General features: G+C 53.6%; 1 protein-coding gene, 1 long non-coding RNA gene and 1 pseudogene across 2 annotated transcripts; all 3 read left to right on the top strand.

Annotated features, from left to right (window-relative positions):
• Positions 1-1075, top strand: LOC136500633 (NAD(P)H-quinone oxidoreductase subunit S, chloroplastic-like). The gene has a single exon (XM_066496036.1). The coding sequence runs from the start codon at positions 65-67 to the stop codon at positions 794-796; it is 732 nt and encodes a 243-aa protein (XP_066352133.1). The 5' UTR covers positions 1-64; the 3' UTR covers positions 797-1075.
• A 6247-nt stretch (positions 1076-7322) lies between these two features.
• LOC136500260 (uncharacterized) lies at positions 7323-11394 on the top strand (annotated as a pseudogene).
• A 7793-nt stretch (positions 11395-19187) lies between these two features.
• Positions 19188-20112, top strand: LOC136499263 (uncharacterized). Its single transcript, XR_010769968.1, has 3 exons — positions 19188-19564; positions 19652-19855; positions 19970-20112. It is a non-coding gene; the product is annotated as an uncharacterized lncRNA (long non-coding RNA).
• The last annotated feature ends 605 nt before the right edge of the window (positions 20113-20717 follow it).

Raw genomic sequence — 20717 nt, 5'->3', positions numbered from 1 at the left:
CATCCACAACATCCCGAATTTGTCTGTTCTGCTTCGCTCGCGGGCGCTCCTCTCCGCTCCTCCGATGGCGCCGCCGCCCACCAGCTCCTCATTCCTCCGCCCGCCACCGCTGCCACACCACCCGCACCCTCGCCTCCATTTCCGCCCTCCCTCCGCCTCCTTCCGCGTCTCCGAAATACTTGGCGGTCGGGGCCTCTGCAACGGCGAGGTCGGCGTCCGCAAAGAACTCGCCTCCGGCTCCTCCGCCTCCCCCACCTCCTCGCCCGCGCCCTCTCCTTCTCCTTCGACAGAGACTCCTCCGCCCCCGGTTGATGTGGACGAGTTCGAGAAGGAGATGATGGGGCTCACAGGCGGCTTCCCCGGCGGTGAGGTCGGCCTCAAGGACTTCGTCGCCAAGAACCCGCCGCCTCCTCGTTCCAAGAAATCAGATTCCCAGCTTGTTGCCCCCCAGGCCACGCTTTCCGCGCCGCCGCGGACGCCGGAGCTGCCGCTGTTCCTGCCGGGCATGGTGGTGCTGGTCAAGAACCCCAACAACGCCTACCACATGTACTGCGGGATCGTGCAGCGCGTCACCGACGGCAAGGTCGCGGTGCTCTTCGAGGGAGGAATCTGGGACAGGCTCATCACCTTCAATCTCGACGAGCTCGAGGGCAGGGAGAAGGGGCCGCCCATGGTGAACCCCAAGTCTGTGGTGCTAGAGGATCTTGTCGCGCAGCTTGAGGAGAACGATGATGATAAGGAGGACGAAGCGGCCAAGAAGGAGAAGGAACCTGAGGGCGCCGCGGCGGCGGCATGACCACGCTTCTTCTTCCTGTTATATCATCCTGTGTGTGTATGTATGTATGTATACAGCTAAAATAAAATAAAATGTTTGGGACTAATTAAAGGGAACAATAATATAGCTCTTATAAGTATATATATAGTTGAACTTGAAATGTTAGTGTGAATTGGGGGCATGGAACAATTGCCATATGCTTGACCACATTGGCCTGGATGGCTTCTCCTTGGATTCTTACCTTGTAATAATCACAATGCTACAAGACTGTTTCAATTTATAGTGAGGAGCTGTGGCATATATATGGATGAAGGCTTGGTAGTTGGTATGCAAAGATGGACAAATATACTTGGATGAGGAATTTAGTTCTGTGGGATCGGTATGTTTTGGTCATATTATGCAGGTAAGTTTTTGTAGCTCCAGTGGTTATCTAGACATTCTGTAGTTTCGTGTCTGTGAGGCCATGTTTAGATTGCAAAAAATTTCAACCTGGTGAATAGTAGCACTTTCGTCTTATTTGGTAAATATTGTCCAATCGTGGACCAACTAAGCTCAAAAGATTCATCTCGTGATTTCGAACTAAACTGTGCAATTAGTTATTTTTTTTACCTACATTTAATACTCCATGCAAGCGGCTAAAAATTGATGTGATGGAGAGAGAGTGAAAAAACTTGCAATTTGGAGTTGATCTAAACAAGGCCTGAGTACAATAAGTAACACTCTTCTCTAACATACATACAAGCTTTTTTTGTGACTGACATACATACAAGCTTTGTACTGTGTGTTTTTGTTCATGTTCTTGGCACGCACAATTATGTTGAATGGTTGAGATTGAAACCCCGCTGTTCTGCATTTTACTGCAGTTTCCCTAACTCTAGTTTCTTGAGCACAATAGGTCCAGGCTTGTTTATATATGTGTGGTCAGGGCCATGAAGCCGGTAGCCACATAGGGTACCGATGTTTTCTTGTGTAGTTTTCTTGTAAGATGGTTAATGTCATAATTAAGCAGGCCTTTCTCAAAAAAAACTTTCTCAAAAAATAATTAAGCAGGCCATAGGCTCCTGTGCATTGCTGGATTGCTGCCGCGCTTAATATGCCTTTTGGGGCTTTCTCATCATCTATTGTTTTCTCACTGCCACGCAAGTAATGGTGCTTCTCAGGTATAGTCGTATAGTGTCGGTGTTTCGGACCGGGTCCTCGACCAACTAGTAAATTTGTACTGCGTGTTCCCGATCCCGGATGGTGATGCAAAGAGACACAAAGCTTATACTGGTTCAGGCAATCGGTGCCCTACGTCCAGTCTGAGAGATCGATCTTGTATTCCTTGCACCGAAGTGCTTGTAGTAGGGGGTTACAAGCTGGTGTGAGAGGGAGCTAATCCCAAGTCTCGGCGTGGAGCGGCGCGGGCTGCTCGAGACGTTGCTCTCAGGCAGCGGGGGAGTGTACGTGTTACAGGGTGTTGCTTGTGTGCGCGTGTGTTCGTCCTCTAGAAATGGCCCAGGTCCCTTCCTTTTATAGTTGAAGGGGGGACAAGGGTAGTACGTGTGCTAACTACATGGCGTCGTGCGAACGGAGACGGCATGTCCGAGCGCTGTAGCCTGTTCCTGTGGCGGCGTGGCCGTCGGAGTGGTCCGTCCTTGAAGTACTGGGGCGACGTGCTGGTCACATCCGATCCTGTGCGTCATGGGAGCTCCAGTGCTACCTCGAAGCGGGCGTGGCGGTCGACGTGCGGGTCACTGTAGGTTGACTGTGCGCGAAGCCGAGGCTCGGTTGGTGCCTAGGCCGAACCGTGGTGGGGGGTCTCGGCAGACGTGAATCTCGAGATAGCCGAGGCCCTGACGTAGAGTGCCAAGGCTCGGAGGGAGCGGTTGATCTTGTACGCTGATTCTAAGATGATGACGACCCTGACTGGACTTCCCATGCCGCGTTGTCTTCAGGGCGGGGGTTACGGGGCATAGTGTAGCGCAGGCGCTGATCGTGGGCACAGCGCCAGAACACAGCGACCAGTAATCCCCGCCGCGCCTTGTCCTAGTCGATATGGCGTTGATGCGATTCCTTGTCCCGTCGGCCACTCCGTGGTGTCGAGCCATCGTCCGGCTGAGATTGCGAGAGTGGTTGACGCATTAATGGAACGTGACGTGCTGTCGGGAAGACTGGTCGAGGCGGGAGCGACGGGTTATTGCCAAGCCAGCCTCGAGCGATACGGAGCATCGCTGTCTCGTTCGAGGCTGTACGCACGGGGCCTCGGGCGAGACGGAGATTGGGCTCCTTGTCGAGGCCTCCCGCGAGAGGCCTCGCGCGAGGTGGAGATTCGTCAGGGCGTCGAGACCTCCCGTGCGAGGCCTAGGGCGAGGCGGAGAGCCGGTGGGCTCAGATGGGGCCGATGGTTAACCCACGACTCACCTTCTGGCTTTGTTGTCGATGGGGTTTAAGTGACTCTTTTGGTGTACGCTCGGGGTACCACGTTTTATGGTACCCGATAGTAGCCCCCGAGCCTTAGGGGGAGTGCGATCACTCTCCCTGAGGGTTTGTCGAGACTTCGCTTGCGGCCGCCGCTGTAGGGATTGTGTTTTGTTTTTTGAGGTTTCGGTGGGTGCGCGCGAGCGCACCCGCCGGGTGTAGTCCTTGAGGCCCTGGAGGAGTGGATTTACTCCTTCAGGGGCTTTTTTCGTATTGAGTGAGAAGTTTTTATCGTGTTTGCCGAGCCCACAAGTGCGAGTTCGGGTCGCGGGGTTTCGGCAAGGTCGCAGGAAGAGCCTCCGAGCCTCTGCACGGAGCAAGAGGGCGATCAGGGGTTCCCCTGACTTTTTGTGTGACCCTCATGCTTCCTTTTCGCTTGGAAGGAGGGGGGATATGCCAGGCTACCCTCGGTGGGTGCGAGCGATGACATCTCCGGTGAGCTGTTATCGGGTAAGTCCGAGTGGAGGCTCGTGCCCCGTTCGCTAGGGGTCGGCTAGTGGTCCGGAGACGCACTCCAAGAGTACCAGAGGGTTTCTCTAGTGGGTGCCGAGGCCGTTCGCTGGGCTCCGGTGGCTCGGTGCCTCCCTACGGTGGGATCCCATTCGGAGACCTCCCTGCCGGTCTCGGACGCGACTTAGGATGTTTCGAGCGATCGTTCGCTCGGGCCTTGGCCATACGAGGGCTCGCCCATAGTCATCCCTGACTCTATTGCCCTGGGGCGGCTGTCGAAACCCTAGGGGGCCCAGCCTTCGAACCCTTGGACCGTAACAGGCTCGGTGCCCTTTATCGTGTTTGTAACAAAACTTCTAGCGCGGGCTTAGGTTGCTTGTCTTTGTCTTGGGCGCAGGAGGAGCCCCCGAGCCTCCGCACGGAGCGAGAGGGCGGTCAGGGGTCCCCCTAACTTTTTTGTTCGACCCTCACACATCCTTTTCGTTCGGACGGAGGGGTTGTTTGCCGAGCCCATTCGGGTGCGAGCCTGGGTCGCTGGGTCTCGGCAAGGTTTGCAGGAATAGCCCCTAGCCTCTGCACGGAGCGAGAGGGCCGTCGGGAGTTCCCCTGGCTTTTTGTACGCCCCTCGCGCGTGAGGGTTTGTTTGCCGAGCCCCCCTCGGGTGCGAGCCTGGGTCGCGGGGTCTCGGCATATCTGCAGGAAGAGCTCCCTAGCCTCTGCACGGAGCGAGAGGGCCATCAGGAGTTCCCCTGACTTTTTGAATTAACCCTCGCGCGTCCTTTTCGTTCGGAAGGAGGGTTTGTTTTGCCGAGCCCCCTCGTGCGCGAGCCTAGGTCGCTGGGTCTCGGCAAGATTGCAGGAGGAGCCCCCTAGCCTCTGCATGGAGCAAGAGGGCCGTCAGGGGTTCCCCTAGCTTTTCGTATGACCCTCGCGCTTCCTTTTCGTTCAGAAGGAGGGGTGGAATATGCCAAGCTACCCTCGATGGGCGCGAGCGGTGGCATTTCCGGTGAGCTATTATCTGGTGAGTCCGAGTGGAGGCCCGTGCCCCGTTCGCTAGGGGTCGGCTAGTGGTCCATAGACGCACTCAAAGAGTACCAGAGGGTTTCTCTAGTGGGTGCCGAGGCCGTTCGCTGGGCCCCGGTGGCTCGGTGCCTCCCTACGGTGGGATCCCATTCGGAGACTTCCCTATCGGTCTCGGACACAACTTAGGGCGTCCCAAGTGTTTCGCTTGCTTGGGTCTCGGCCCCGTATGGGCTCGTCCATGGTCGTCCCTGACTCTGTTGCCCTAGGGCGACTATCGAAACCCTTAGGGGCCCAGCCTCCGAACCCCTGGACCGTAATAGGGTCGGCGCCCAGTTCCTTCATCTGAAAGGAATAGGGTGGGGGGAGTGTTTCCCCCATCGGCTCGGCAATGGCTGGTGCGCCTTTTGAGGTGCCTTTCTAGGGAGACAGAACGATGCCTACTACTGCAGCGGTCGGGCGCGACGTGGTGTCAGCGGATGGGACGTAACTGTTCCCATGATTATTGAGAAAAAGGTGGGCACGTGGGCGGTAAAATTGGATCGGGGTTAACCGTACCGGTTCTGGGGGAAACTTCCCCGATTTCGTCGCCCATCCGTTTCGCCTTTACCCTACATAAATACACAACGAGCCTCGCCCCTCCCCACCTTATCTTGCGTACGTTAGCTCTGCCCCCATTGAGCCATCGCTAGAGCAGCGGGCGCCGGGAAGAAGAAGGGAGAAGGGCGAGCCAGAGAGAGAGAGAGAGAAAGAGACAGACTCACCGTCGCATTTGGACCCTCCACCGCACTCATGACCGGCGACATCGTTGTCATCGAGGCGGACCCTTAGGATGCATCCGACGTCACCGTGGAGATGCTTCAGTCGCTCGTCGATGGCGGGCTCTTTCGTCCGGTGACTGACCCCAACAGGCCAGAGTGGATCGCTCCGTCGGGCGAGCCAGAGCTAAGGCCTCGCGACGGTTACGTCGTGAGCTTCGTGTCCTTTCACGAGCGCAGACTCGGCGTTCCGGTGGACCGGTTCATGCGGGCGCTCCCGCACTACTATGGCATGGAGCTCCACAACTTCAACCCCAATTCCATCGCGCAGGCGGACATCTTCGTCACCGTCTACGAGGGGTATTTGGGGATTGCTCCCCATTGGGAGTTGTGGCTCCATCTCTTCCGGGCGGGGCATACCACCAAGCCGACAGGCATGTCGGGCATGAGGAAGGCGGTGAGGGCCGGCGGCTGCACTCTCCAAGTGCGCTAGGACCGCCGGCACCTCTACATCCCGACCCAGCTCGCGTCATCCAATCATCGATGGTACACGAGCTGGTTCTATCTCCGCAACGACGACGGCGGACTTCCCCCCTACACTGGGCGGATTGTGGGGAGCTGCTCGGAGAGGTGGAAGTACGGCGTCCTGAGGGAGGATCAACCCAAGCTGCAGCCGCTCCTAGAGGGGCTGGAGAGGCTATAGGGCCATGGCCTTACTGCAGCCGTGGTCGTGGCCGTCTTCCACCGCCGAAGGGTGCTGCCGCTGATGGCTCGGCGGCGGCGCCTATTCGAGATGAGGCCGGATGAGCCAAACGAGGGCATCCGGATGTCCTCCTCCACCCTTTCCGATGAGAAAATTCTTCGCCGGGTGGGGGAGACGGTGGAGGCGAAGCTGAGGGGCAGTAACCTAACCCCCTTCGCGATGCGCCCGTCGTGGGGGTTCCTCTCGCTGGTAAGTCACGTACTACTGCAACCCCCGGGGCGTCCACGTTTCTCATTGCTTCTTGTTCCCTTATCTGTGTTCGCCGTACCTACAGGGGATGAGGGATGTGCGAGCCTCCCCGCCTCCCGTTCCTGAGGACGCAAGGCGGCGGGCGACTAACCGGGCGCACGCCGAGGCGTAGAAAAGGCGGAAGGACACCAAGGTGGCGAAGCGCACGAAGAAGATCCTTGCGCGTGAGGAACTGGATAAGCGCCGCCGACAGCAAAGGAAGGACGGCCTCCCGTTGGAGGAGTCCCCGTCGCCATCGCTATCGACGGATGCCTCGGACGGAGATGACGAGGGCGAGATGGGGCGGGGTCCCCTGGACCATCTCCCTGACGTAGGGGAGACGGTGCCTGGGGCGTCGGCAAGCAGCTCGGCGCCCCCAGGAGGAGGAGGAGGAGGAGCCACCCCGGGGTCGGCGGTTGCTCGCCTCGGGGCCGAGGCCGACACGCCCGAGGAGCGGGTGTTGGGCAAGCGTGCCGTCAGCCCGGTGGGCTCGATGTAGCGGTGGAGCAGGTGGCGGCGGGGGCGACACAACTGCCCCCGCAGAGGACCGAGGGGGCACCGAGGTCCGTTGAGGACCAACCGGCACCGATGAATACGGAGGCCGTGCCTCTGCTGCCGCCACCGCCTTTGTAGACAAGGGTCACCGTGCCGAAGCGGTTGCAGCCCCGCTCGAGGTAGGTGTATTTTTGGTGGAGCCACAGTGCTTTCCGTTCGTTCTTTTGTCTCGTGCTGACCATGTAAACGTTTTGTCCTTAGTCGGAAGCGACCTGCGGAGGTGCCTACCTTGGCGCCCCTTAAAGCGCTCAAGGTTAACCCTGGCTCCACCGCCCACTAGGTGGCGGAGGCGCAAGCCGCCCTACAACGTGGCATGGCGTCGGTGAGGGCCGACCCGAAGGAGCCAGCCACCCAAGGAGGGGCTGCCGAGGCGGCCCCGACACATGCGGGGGAGGGAGTGCCTCCGCCCCACGATGGTGAGGCCCGTGGGTCGGATGGGGCCGAGGTTCCCTTAGCTACCGAGGCCACCGGGATCAAGGTCCCCGGGGTTTCACAGGCCGGGGCCGAGGCGGCGGAGGCTGGGGCGCCCAGGACCATCGAGGCCGCTGCGGCAGGCGCCGGAGCCCCCGCGACCATCGAGGCCACGATGGCGGAGGCCGGAGCCCCCGGGACCACCAAGGCCTCGATGGCGGAGGCCGGAGCCCCCGGGACCACCGAGGCCGACGTGATCGCGGCGAGGCCATCGGCCCAGGAGGTGGAGACGAAGGTGGTGGAGGCCTCGGTGGCACCCTTGGTTCAAGGCCCACCGTCGTTGCGGGAGAGCGCCCGGGAGGTGGAGGTCCTTCCGATCTCCTCCGACGATGTTTCCCGGGCGCAGGAGATGGTCGACGCCGAGGTGGCTGGTGCCGTGGAACAGCCGGTTCCGGCCCCGGGCGAGGGAAGCTCGGCCCTCGCGCGGGTACGACCTGAGCCCCGCGGGTGGGATCACCCACGTGTCCTGTGGCAGAGCTGGGACGACCCTGAGGCGGAGCCTCTGTTTGCCCTCAGGACATGGCCAAGGGCGGGCGCTGGGACACGTTCAAGCAGTACCGCCAGCTCGCGGAGCGATCACTACGGACGGCGCTGTCCGTGGTGGCCGACGATCTGTCCGGAGTCGCCTAGGTTCGTGCTTTCTTTTCTCATGCGGTGGTCTTTTTCTGAGTTTTCTTGGTAGGGATTGACCCCTGTTCTGTTTCCCCCAGGAGCTCGAGACCCGGTCCCTTGGGAAGTCGGTCTTTCTCCGACGGGAGAGGGACGTCTAGGACCAGCTTCAGCGGCAAAAGGGCCTTCTTGCCGGCGCCAACGAGCTCCTGTCGGCGCGGAGCGCAGAGGTGGAGGACCTCCGCCTTTGTTGTGCCGATGCGAAGGTCGTGGCGGTCACGGCCCAGGAGCAGGTCGCCCCTCTGGCGGCGCGGGTCAAGGAGTTGGAGGAGGAGCTGACCCGCGTGGCCGGTGAGCGGGACGCCTTCAGGTCCTGGGCTGGAGAGGCCACGGCCTCGGGCAAGGTCCTTGCTGGGCAGCTAGGGGCAGAGCAGAGTGTGCACCAGCTGATGAAAGGCGCCTTGGATGAGGCCCTTGCGGTGGCCGAGGTCTCGCGAACCGAGGCTGTGGTTTGGAGGGGAAAGGCCGAGGGTGAGTCCTATTCCCCTCGTTTTATTCGCTTTTTCTTATGTTCGCTCCTTAACTCCCTGGTATAACGTAGAGCTAGGGAGTGAAGCTTCCAAGGCGGCCGAGGCTTCTCGGGTCGAGACCTAGCGCCTGAAGGAGGAGGCCGACGTTTCCCGGGCCGAAGCCCTGCGCTGGAAGGAGAAAGCCGAGGCCTCTCGGGTCAAGGCCCGACGCTGGGAGCAGAAGGCCAAGGGTGAGTCCCGTAGGCTTTCGTCCCTATTTGGCTTATTTTCCCCCACGCTCAACCCCATTCCGTTTCCTATGGCGTAGAGTCGGAGGCGGAGATCACCCGGGCAGCCGAGGCTTCCGTCGCGGTGCAGACGGTGCTCGAGACCGAGATCAGAGAGCACGACGCGCTAAAGGGTGCCGCTCGTACCGCCTACGAGGCCCTGGAGGTCGAGGGGGTTCAGTCAGGCAGCTCCCTTGGGAGCCGTCTGATTGCACTGAGCGGTCAAGTGCGTGAGCGGCTCCGAGGAGCGCTGCATACGGGCGTCAAGCGCGCACTGGCCGTCATCGCCTCGCACTACATTGGTGTTGACCTCCAAGCCATCAGCGATGGCTACGTCTTGCCCGATGATGACGAGGAGGCCTACGAGGCGGTGACGAAGCTGTTAGAGGCGGCGAAAGGCCCCGGCACGGCGCTGGCAACGTTGTTTGAAGAGGAGGTGGTCCCTCCCCCGCTGTCTGCCAATGCTGGAGGTCCTGAGCCTTGACCTGGGCCCAAGCAGCCATGTAAATAGAATATGAATTAACTTTGTATCGTAACACTTGTGGCCGTCGAGGCCTTTCTTTTAAAGTACTCATGTTTCTTAATCGTTTGTCCTGTATTTCCGAGCCTCTGCCCTCTTGTTGTCTCTGATCAGATTTCTTTGCAAAAAACCTCATTGGAGCCTAAGCCGTCCCCTGGGCGAAAGGTGGTGAGGGAGCGCCGTAGCCCGGAGGCTTAGGCTGTCTCGCGACGCTGCAACACATACAGCTGCTGGCACAAGCAATGGTGTCGTGAAGAAACAAGAACCATGGCCTTTCACGTAGGTACAAGGTTCTCCTGGGACAGGGAAAACTCATATTGTGTGGGGGATGCTAAATGTTATCCATCTTGTTCAGTATCAACATTACTATGCTGCTTTGCTCAAGAAGCTTGCTCCTGAAAGTTACAAGCAAGTTAGTGGTAGCACTAGTACCAGCTCGGAGACTGTTGTGGCAGGGTCAATTGATGAACTATTGCAGAGCATGGATCAGAATCTATTTCGCACTCTTCACGAGCTTTACCCTAAGCCTCGGATGCTTGTATGTGCCCCATCAAGTGCTGCAACAGATGAGCTCCTTGCTCGTGTTCTTGACCGTGGTTTTATAGATGGTCAAATGAAGGTATACCGCCCTGATGTTGCCGTGGAGTTGATTCACAGTCTCGTGCTGCACAAGCTGTTTCAGTTGAAAGAAGGACAGATCAGCTTTTAGTGAAGGGCTGTGATGAAGTAATTGGGTAGCTACATCAGCTGAAAGGCCGTGAGCAGCAGCTATCACAGGAGATTGCCTATCTTCAAACGGAACTCAATATGGTTGCAGAGGCTGGTAGATAGATCCCAGAGTTCAGTAGGGGTTGATCCTGATGTTCTTGCTCAAAGGGATCGTAACCGTGATATTCTGCTTCAGAAACTTGCTGCATTAGTTGAAAGCAGGGATAAAGTATTGGTGGAGATGTCACAGCTGCTGATATTAGAAAGCAGGTTCCATCCTGGCAGCAACTTCAATTTGGAAGATGCTAGGGCTAGTCTGGAAGCCAGTTTTACCAATGAAGCTGAAATTGTTTTTACAACAGGAATGCTAAAACACACTTACAACTGTGTCAAGTAGCGGGCGTAAGTTATTTTCTCGCCTGACTCATGGCTTTGATATGGTTGTTAGTTTGTTACTGATGAGGCTGCTCAGGAGTCCTCCCTCCATTGGCTCTTGGTGCAGCTAGATGTGTCCTGGTTGGTGATCCACAGCAGCTCCCTGCTACTGTTATTAGCAAAGCAGCTGGAACTTTGCTTTACAGTAGGAGTCTTTTCTAGAGGTTTCAGCAGGCTTGTTGTCCTACCATTTTGTTCTCAATGCAATACAGGATGCATCCCCAGATCCGTGAATTTCCATCAAAATACTTCTATCAAGGTCGCCTTACAGATAGTGAGAGTGTTGTTAAATTACCTGATGAAGCCTATTACAGAGATGCACTTATGGCACCTTATATCTTTTATGACATGTCACATGACCGTGAGTCTCATAGGGGTGGGGGTGGGTCATCTTCATATCAGAATATTCATGAAGCGCAGTTTGCATTGCGTTTGTATGAGGCTATGGCCTATGAGCACCTTCAGAAGTTCCTGAAAGCTAATGGTGCCAAGAAGGTTTCTGTTGGTATAATCACACCACATAAGTTGCAGTTGAAAGGCCCCGTTCGCTTCGCTGAAAAAACAAACCGAAACACTGTTCCCGCTGATTTGCTGTGAGAGAAAAACACTGTTCCGGCTAAAAAAACAAGCTGAAAAAGACGGATTATAAAATAAGTGAACAGGGCCACTGGTGTGGGTTTAAGGCCAGGAGTGTGACGTCATTATTATGTCATGTATCCGTGCTTCAAACCATGGTGTGGGTTTTGTTGCTGATATACGCCGTATGAATGTAGCTCTAACTTGGCCTTAAGTGTGTTCTACTATTGTTCTTCAATGATCCTTTTGATGTATGTATCCCATGTTACTTTTCAGGTTGTTGGTAGTGCTAATACCCTCATGCAGTCTGAGGACTGGGCAGCACTAATAGCGCATGCAAAGGCCAGGAAATGTTTTATGGACCTGGATAGCATTCTCAAGGACTTCTTACCCATGAAAGTTCCATCTAATACTCCAGGTAGGAATTCTTCCAACAACATCCGGAACATGAGGTCTGGTGGTGGACCTAGACCAAGACACTTGGACATGTTCTCAGAACCGAGGGCTGGTACATGAACATGAGGCCTGATGAAGATGAGCGTCTGAATTCTGTTCCAAGATGAGCGTCTGATGAAGCTGCTTAGTTTACCGGTAGAGCTAGCGTCCGGACGGACCGATGCCCACGCCAGCTCTGTGTCGCGTGCTCCGCCCGCTCTGATTCGCAGCTCCGTTTCCCACGGAACGCGCCAAATTACAACACGAGGAGGCGGTTGGAAAGGAAACCACCTCTGTACAACACGAGCCTGCGCGCGCTTTTTACTCCACCGTCACTACTGGAAACTGAGACTGTGCCGAGTGTAAATTTCTTTGCCGAGTGTCAAAAATCGGACACTCGGCAAAGATCTTCTTTGCCGAGTGCTGCACTCGGCAAACAATTGCACTCGACAAAGATTTCTTTGCCGGTCGGCAAACACAGGCACTCGGCAAAGGACTTCTTTGCCGAGTGCCAGACTCTCGGCAAAATCTCTACACTCGGCATAGGCTGCCCGTGAAACGGCGCCCTGCCACGGCCTTCTTTGCCGAGCGCCTGCGGTTAGGCACTCGGCAAAGATTTGTTTTTTTTTTGTTTTTAAATTCTTTGCCGAGTGCCTCAGATCTGGCACTCGGCAAAGATTTATTTATTTATTTTTTAAATTCTTTGCCGAGCGTCTCAGATCTGGCGCTCGGCAAAGAAAATTTTTTTATTTTTAAAATACTTTGCCGAGTGCCCCCCGTACGGCACTTGGCAAAGATTTAATTTTTTTTTATTATTTCTTTGCCGAGTGCTCCTGTGTATGCACTCGGCAAAGAGGAAATTTAAAAAAAAAATTAAAACATTCTTTGCCGAGTGCCTTTTTTTTTGTTTTTGGCCTCCAATTTTTTTGTGCAGCCTTTTTAAAGCACCAGGAACTCCTAGTTACAATTTGGGGATTTTTTGTGGCTTTTTGTTATATTTAGTTACTTTATTTCGTTTACTTGAATTTTTCCGGAAATTAGAAATTTAAACTGCACGTGGTACGAATAATGGAGTTTAATGATTCGAAAATTGATAGTCATGTTAGTGAGTGTTATGAGAGGCCGTATCCAGGAACGGACCCGAAATTTCGGACATCTCGTTCACGAAACATGTCCGCGAAATTGCGTGTGAAGTGTTTATAAATTCTATAAAAAGCAAACGAAGTCCTAAAATCATGAAACGTGTTGAGATGTCGTGATATCATATGTGGAGGCTATGATAAAAATTTCGGAAGATTTCGTGCACGTTGTCACGTACGATGCTTACAAACCAGGACATCTCCACATGTAATATCAGATATCACATGTGGAGATGTCCTGGTTTGTAAGCATCGTACGTGACAACGTGCACGAAATCTTCCGAAATTTTTATCATAGCCTCCACATATGATATCACGACATTTCAACAAGTTTCATGATTTTCGGACTTCGTTTGCTTTTTATAGAATTTATAAACACTTCACACGCAATTTCGCGGACATGTTTCGTGAACGAGATGTCCGAAATTTCGGGTCCGTTCCTGGATACGGCCTCTCATAACACTCACTAACATGACTATCAATTTTTGAATCATTAAACTCCATTATTCGTACCACGTGCAGTTTAAATTTCTAATTTCCAGAAAAATTCAAGTAAACGAAATAAAGTAACTAAATATAACAAAAAGCCACAAAAAATCCCCAAATTGTAACTAGGAGTTCCTGGTGCTTTAAAAAGGCTGCACAAAAAAATTGGAGGCCAAAAACAAAAAAAACAAAAAAAACTTTGCCGAGTGCCGGGGCATGACACTCGGCAAAGGGTGTCTTTGCCGAGTGCCAGCCATCAGGCACTCGGCAAAGAATGTTTTAATTTTTTTTTTAAAATTTCCTCTTTGCCGAGTGCATACACAGGAGCACTCGGCAAAGAAATAATAAAAAAAAATTAAATCTTTGCCGAGTGCCGTACGGAGGGCACTCGGCAAAGTATTTTAAAAATAAAAAAATTTTCTTTGCCGAGCGCCAGATCTGAGACGCTCGGCAAAGAATTTAAAAAAAATAAATAAATCTTTGCCGAGTGCCAGATCTGAAGCACTCGGCAAAGAATTTAAAAACAAAAAAAAACAAATCTTTGCCAAGTGCCTCCCTGATCCGGCACTCGGCAAAGCCGCGGAGCGGTTTTTGACCGGCTGGGCAGTCACTGCCAGCCATCCCGCGCCCACTGCCCGCCCACGCCTGCCCGCCCCGCTCGCCCGCGCCGCCACCCGGCCGAGCTTTTCGCGCGCCCCGCGCCGCCCTGGCCGCCGTGCTGCCCCTGCGCGTACCGCGCGCCCGCGCGCCCTGCGCAGCCGCGCCGTCCCACGCGCCCTGCGCCACGACGCCGCCCAGCGACCTGCGCACGCCCGCGCCGCCGCGCTTTTTGCCCGTGCGCATGCAGCGCCCGCGCCGCCCGGGCCGCCGCCGCTGACCGCGCGACCCGAGCGCCTGCGCGCCCGCGCGCCGGCCGGCCAGCGCCGCCTTGCCCTCGGCCGGACCCCTGCCCCCGGCCAGCGCCGCCCGCTGCCTTCGCGCCATGCCGCCGGCCGCGCCGTGCCCCCGGCCGGCCCTTCCCCAGCCGCGCCGCCCGCTGCCCGCGCGCTAGGCCGCGCCGTGCCCCCGGCTGGCCCTTCCCCCGGCCGCGCCGCCCTGACCCCGGGGCCGGCCCTGCGCCCCAGCCACGCCTTTTTTTCCGGCCCTTGCCCTGCCCCCGGCCGCGTCCCGTGGACCACCCGCCCCGACGCCTTCCGTGCTCGACCCCGTCCCCGACTCCGCCCGATCCCGACGCCGCCCACCCCTACCCCGCCGCCCGTCAGGTATGCCTTCTCACTTATTATTGTCGAGGTACTGGTAGTTGTAGTAGTATTAGTTGTACTAGTGGTAGTATTACTACAACTAGTGGTAGTATTAGTAGTAGAATTAGTGGTAGTAGTAGTAGAAGTAGTGGTAGTAGTAGTACAACTAATGATATTAGTTGTAGCAATAGTGGTAGTAGAAGAAGAACCAATGGTAGTAGTAGTAGCAATAGTGAAAGTAGTAGTACAAGTAGTGGTACTACTTGGATATATTCTTCTGCATGGATTGATATCCAAACTACATGGCTTCTGTTGAGCCATATGTGCTTGTCGGCCATCGTGCCGTTGTTTTTTGCAGGTTTTGGAAACCTCACCGTGCAGGGGAGGTTCTACCGAATTTTTTTGTAAATAACAGTATTTTGTTCCATTTTTGTAGAGAAGAGCCCGTCAGAGTTGAGTCAGAGTTCTCGCCACCGTGTCGGTCTGCCTGCACTGCGTCGTCTCGCCACTGCACCGACCCGCCACGGCCCCGCTAGCCTGACTCCATCGCCACCCTAGGTATAACCCCTCTTTTCATATCATTGTCGTAGATCGCGTAACCCAGTTAGGCGTCTCCCATTCGAAAGAGATACGGTTGGAGGTATGCAGATCTTTGCATATCTATGACCATATCTATTTCGGATTGTCCACGCTTTTTGGACAGCCCGCGGATGCGTAGATGGGTTAGTTTCCATGTTCTGCTCTAGTCCGAGACAGAGTTTCGGCATCACCTCCCTGTTGTTCTCCGGATACACACTCTTCTTTGGCAGGACGTGTATCTGGAGAACAGCGGGGAGGTGCTGCCGAAATTCTGTCTCGGATAGGAGTAGAGCATGGAAACTAACCTCATCTACACATCTGCGGGTGGGATTAGGACCTATCCTCACCTATTATACAGTAGGAACACAATGTACATGCAATTAATGGTTACATTACTCGCCGATACATATGTTAGAGGATGGATGACCGTTAGTGGATGTACATGGGCTGGAGAAGTCAGAGTGATTACACCACGGAATGGATGAACAAGACCGATGCTTTCTTGAACAGTGCATTTGGCAACGCTGCTAAAGGACATTGCCTAGTTTTGTGTCCCTACAGCAAATGTGGAAACAGAAGAAGGGTAAACAAGGTGGAAATGGGTAAACATCTTGTGAAGAATGGATTTACGCCGGACTACACCCGGTGGGTCCACCATGGTGAAGCCCATCGTATGAGAGAGGAGGTGGTGAGACCACGGGTGGAGGCTTTTGATGCTGATGCCGGGGTAGCAGACATGTTAGATGACTTTCACCAAGGACAGTTCGATGAGGGACGTGAGAAGGAGGAGATGGAAGCAGCCGCACAGGCGTTCTACGATATGATGGACTCGGCACAGAAACCCCTTCACGATCGGTCAACGGTGTCTCAACTGGATGCCATTGGACGCTTAATGGGGTTGAAGTCCGAGTTAAACTTAAGTCGACCTGGCTTCGATAAGATGTTGGCCGTGATTGGCACCTTGCTTCCGGAGGGCCACATTCTGCCGAAGAGCATGTACGAGTCACAGAAACTCCTTCGAGCACTTAAGATGCCGTATGAGCAGATACATGCTTGTCCGAAAGGGTGTCTCCTATTTAGGAAAGAACACGAGCATGCAAAGTTCTGTCCAAAGTGTAAATCCTCCAGGTACCTGGAGGTAGACTCTGATGATGGCCAGAAGAGGCAACTTACGATCCCTATGAAAATCCTACGGTACCTTCCGTTTCTACCGAGGATCCAATGGCTATACATGACCGAGGAATCCGCGAAACAGATGACATGGCACAAAAATGGCAAACAGTACAATCCTGACAAGATGGTACATCCATCCGATGGTGAAGCTTGGATTCGCTTTAATGACAAACATCGTGACAAAGCAGATGAGGCTCGTAATGTACGTGTCGCGTTGGCAACAGATGGGTTCAATCCTTATGGAATGATGGCCGCCCCATACACATGTTGGCCCGTCTTTGTTATCCCCCTTAATCTCCCCCCCGGTGTCTCCTTTCAATGACATAACGTATTCTTGTCGTTGATAATTCCTGGACACCCAGGGAGTAATATGGGTGTGTTCATGGAGCCCGTATTTGATGAATTGGTCCGTGCTTGGGATGAAGGGGTATGGACATACGATCGAGCTATAAAGGCAACCTTCAAAATGCACGTTTGGTACCACTACTCCCTGCATGACTTCCTGGCGTATGGGATATTCTGCACCTGGTGTGTTCACGGGAAGTTCCCATGCCCAATATGCAAGGAAGGTGTGAGGTTTATTTGGTTGCAGAAGGGTGGCAAGTATTCGTCGTTTGATAGACATCGTCAATTCCTACCTCTTGACCATCCATTCAGACAAGATATCAAGAACTTTATGAAAGGCGTCAAAGTGACAAACCCTGCACCGCGGATGATGAATGGTGCCGAGGTTCATGCTCAGATAGGTGCTCTCGTGCCCAATGAAGAAGGTGGTTTTGTGGGATATGGTGAGCAGCATATGTGGACTCATATATCGGGCATGACGAGGCTCCCCTATTTCGATGACCTTCTTCTACCACATAACATTGATGTAATGCACACTGAAAAGAATGTCGCCGAGGCACTTTGGGCAACACTCATGGACACTGAAAAGTCTAAGGACAACCCAAAGGCTAGAGTAGACCTGGCAACGTTGTGCGATAGACCAAATCAAGAGATGCAACCTCCTAGTCGTGGCAAGACCTGGAGAAGGCCTAAGGCTGATTTCGTCTTGAAAAAGGACCAAAGGAGGGAAGTACTTGAATGGATCAAGAAGCTAATGTTCCCTGATGGGTCAACAGGCCGTCCAGGTTTATTATACGTCATACGCGTGCAAAGACGCAGAGCATCTTAAGGGTTGGTCTATTGTGCACAATGTATCGCCATACGGTAAACTACCTATCCCAAACGATGAAGATTATAACTTCAACCCAAACACATATGATGGAGAGTTCTATCAAGAAGAGGGGCTACAAGGGAGGTTTGACATAGACTTAACCGAAGAGATAGGAATGGAAGTAGATAATGAAAGGGATGATGACGAGGACGCTGGAGACGAGGTGCGAAATCTGAAGGACATACAAATGCTTGAGCGATTACATTTCGGCAATGACAATGAAGACAACATTCCTCCTTCGGATAGTGTTGATGAGTTGGACAATGTTGATAGTGATGACGAGACCTATGATCCAGCTAATTTCAATCATGAAGATTATTTCTAATACATGTAATACTATGTTTTTTGTAATTATGTTTTGTTCATTTTTGCATATATTTCTAATACATGTAATACTATATTTTTTGTAATTATGTTTTGTTTATTTTTGCACCTATTTCTAATTACGTCTTGTTTTTCTTTTTTATTGCAGGTGATTGGACAAAGATGGCGGGCGACCGTCATAGGTCTATGAACTCGATTTACCAAAGACAACGCCGGTCGCAGGAGGGGGCGGAGGGGGCGGCAGAGGGATCGAACAGGAGGAGGAGGACCGCTAGCCGCAGGAGGAGGCCGTCTCCTCCCACGCCACGTGAGGAGGACCGCCAGCCGCAGGAGGAGGTGGCGCCCGTGGATGAGTCAGACGAGGAGTTGGTTCGGCAGACGGAGGAGGAGGAGGAGGAGGAGGAGGAGGTGGAGGAGGAGGAGGAAGGGGGGGAGGCGGCAGGCATGGGTTCCGCTTCCTCCAACTCCTCTTCGAGTGTCTACTTGCGAGGTCCCGCGAGCCTCCCACAGGTTCCGCTTCGTCACCAATGCCCACTGATTCGCCCCGAAGGACAAAAGTAAGTAACTGTATATGTTATCAGCACTACTTCATATGATATGATGAAAAAAACTAATAATTTTTCTTAATTACTTGTGCAGGAACTGGGTGGTTGTGTCGGGTGGTAGCGCACGGCTAGTCAACGGCATCCTGGGTCTTCTGTGCAGGCAGCACTTCCCCGGCATTGTCACGTACGCATCGAAGACGGAGCCGGCCTACTCGTTTGACCACTACGTCGTCGCCTCCGATGCGGAGTACCCCAACAAGGCGGCGCGGGTGAAGGCAGAGTTTTGGGTAAGTCTCCCTTGCACAATATTGCTCAATACGTCGCATTCATTAGACTTTTCTTGAAATAATGAATCGATATATCACTTTTGTATGCAGACTTATTACAGATGCGAGGAGGGATTTGAGGCCAGGGCGGAGCAGGCGACTACCAAAGCATGTAAAAAACTCGTCACCGACATGCATCACGAGGCGCGCATCCAGGCTATCGTAACCTACTACGGGTCGAAGCTTGGAGAGAGGAAAACCAAGAAAGACGCAAGAGAGATGCAGCTGACCCGGGAGCAGTACCTTGAGGTAAATGAAGAACATCAACATTGATTCGATTTGAGATTAAGTTGGTTTAATTTGATCTTCTTATATGTCCAATACTTGATGACGTGTAGGTGATTCACTGGTGGTGCCAAGCGTATCCCGAGTGCTAGGCGATGATGGTGGACAGGTGGTTCACGGAGGAGTACCTCAAGATGCACAGGGATGCCCGGGACCGTCGTTTACTGATGCAAGGTCCAGCACACCATCAAGGCAGCCGCAACCTCGCCGGATACAAACAAGCATGGGTACGCGAATTGATTTATCTATTGTCACGCTCAGTTCTGTCTGATTTCTAATCATCGTGCTGTCTTTCTCGCAGTTGGCGTCACATAGTGGCCAGGCTTGCTCGGACTTCCAGGCATGGTGTATGGCCCACAAGGGTAAGGCGACGTCTGACGTCTCCTTCAACCTGGAGGACCCGCCCGAGGCATACACGAACCCGAGCGTCCACTCCCGCATCAGTGAGTACACTGAGGTGGCGAGGTCGCTCCATGGGGCAGACCACGATCCGAGCACCCAGGACTTCGATGGAGAGGCCGTCATGAGGGCGGGGCAAGGCAAGAAGCATGGACGGTTCTGGCTTGGCGACGGCGTCATCGACACGGCCTCTACTCCCTCTCTCTCCTAGATCCGAGCACGGAGCACGAGCGAGAGCCCGGCCATTCGCACACGGCCGACCGCTGCACAGCACCGGGTCGACGCACTCGAGGTTATTCCTGTTTTACTCGTCATACATTGATCTTTACACACCTTAATTAGCTTTGCATTACTCAAACATTGGAGTGAAATATTACAGGCCCGGCTGGAACAAGAAATGAAGGAACGTCAGGAGCTGGGGGCCCAGTTGGAGGCCGAGCGGGCCGAGCGGCAGGCCCAGGCGCAGAGGCTGATGGACATTACGGATTTCCTACAAGGGCTTGGGCAACGTATGGGCTTGTCTCTGCCACCTGGGCTGTTGGTTCCACCTCCGCCTCCGCGTCCTGCAGCTGCAGCTACTCCTGTGAGTATCAAAGTTTTTTACTTTCACTTGTGCTTTGCTTGTATGGCCTCTATCGTCCTAGATTAGCTATCAAAATAATTTTGTCTCACATGCAATCTTTTCTCCTTTGTGCAGTCTCCATCTGACGGTGGTTCGAATAATCCACCTCATGCACCTACGAATGATGCACCTAGGCCTTCACCACAGTCGCAGTGGCCGAGATGAGTGCATGTTGTATTTTTTACATTTGTTGTTCACTTGGTGATGGACTTGTGATGCACTTGTGGACTTTGATGGACTTGTAAACTTATTTGGATGGACTTGAGCACTTATTATTACATATTGTGATGGATGTGTTATGGGCGGATGGATGTGTGGATGGATGAGATATATATGTGATGGATGAGATATATATGCGATGGATGAGATATATATGTGATGGATGAGATATATATGTGATATATGTTTGTATGAATGTATTTGTCATGATGGAACGCAAAAAAAAATATTTGCCGTTTTGGGTCACTTTGCCGAGTGTTGCACTCGGCAAAGGACCCCTTTGCCGAGCGCAATGGTCACAACACTCGGCAAAGCTGGCAAAATGGGCGACCAGAAAACAGATTTTTCAGCTTTGCCGAGTGCTGTGACTATAACACTCGGTAAAGAAATTTAAAAAAAAAATTTAAACTTTGCCGAGTGCCTTCTGCGTTGGCACTCGGCAAAGAGTTTAAAAAAAAATTCTTTGCCGAGTGCCTGGAGTGGTGGCACTCGGCAAAGAAAATTTTCAAAAAAAATAAAAGCTCTTTGCCGAGTGCCTTCCGGGTTGACGCTCGGCAAATAATTTTTTAAAAAAAATAAAAAATCTTTGCCGAGTGCCTGGAGG

The sequence above is a fragment of the Miscanthus floridulus genome, chromosome 13 (assembly GCF_019320115.1).
Source record: "Miscanthus floridulus cultivar M001 chromosome 13, ASM1932011v1, whole genome shotgun sequence".
Lineage (NCBI taxonomy): Eukaryota > Viridiplantae > Streptophyta > Magnoliopsida > Poales > Poaceae > Miscanthus > Miscanthus floridulus.
Note: the sequence above shows the minus strand (reverse complement) of the source record. Positions and strands in the feature narration are given on the sequence as shown.

Bases quoted from the DNA above. Each gene is read 5' to 3' on its own strand.
- LOC136500633 (XM_066496036.1), top strand. From the start codon at position 65: ATGGCGCCGCCGCCCACCAGCTCCTCATTCCTCCGCCCGCCACCGCTG.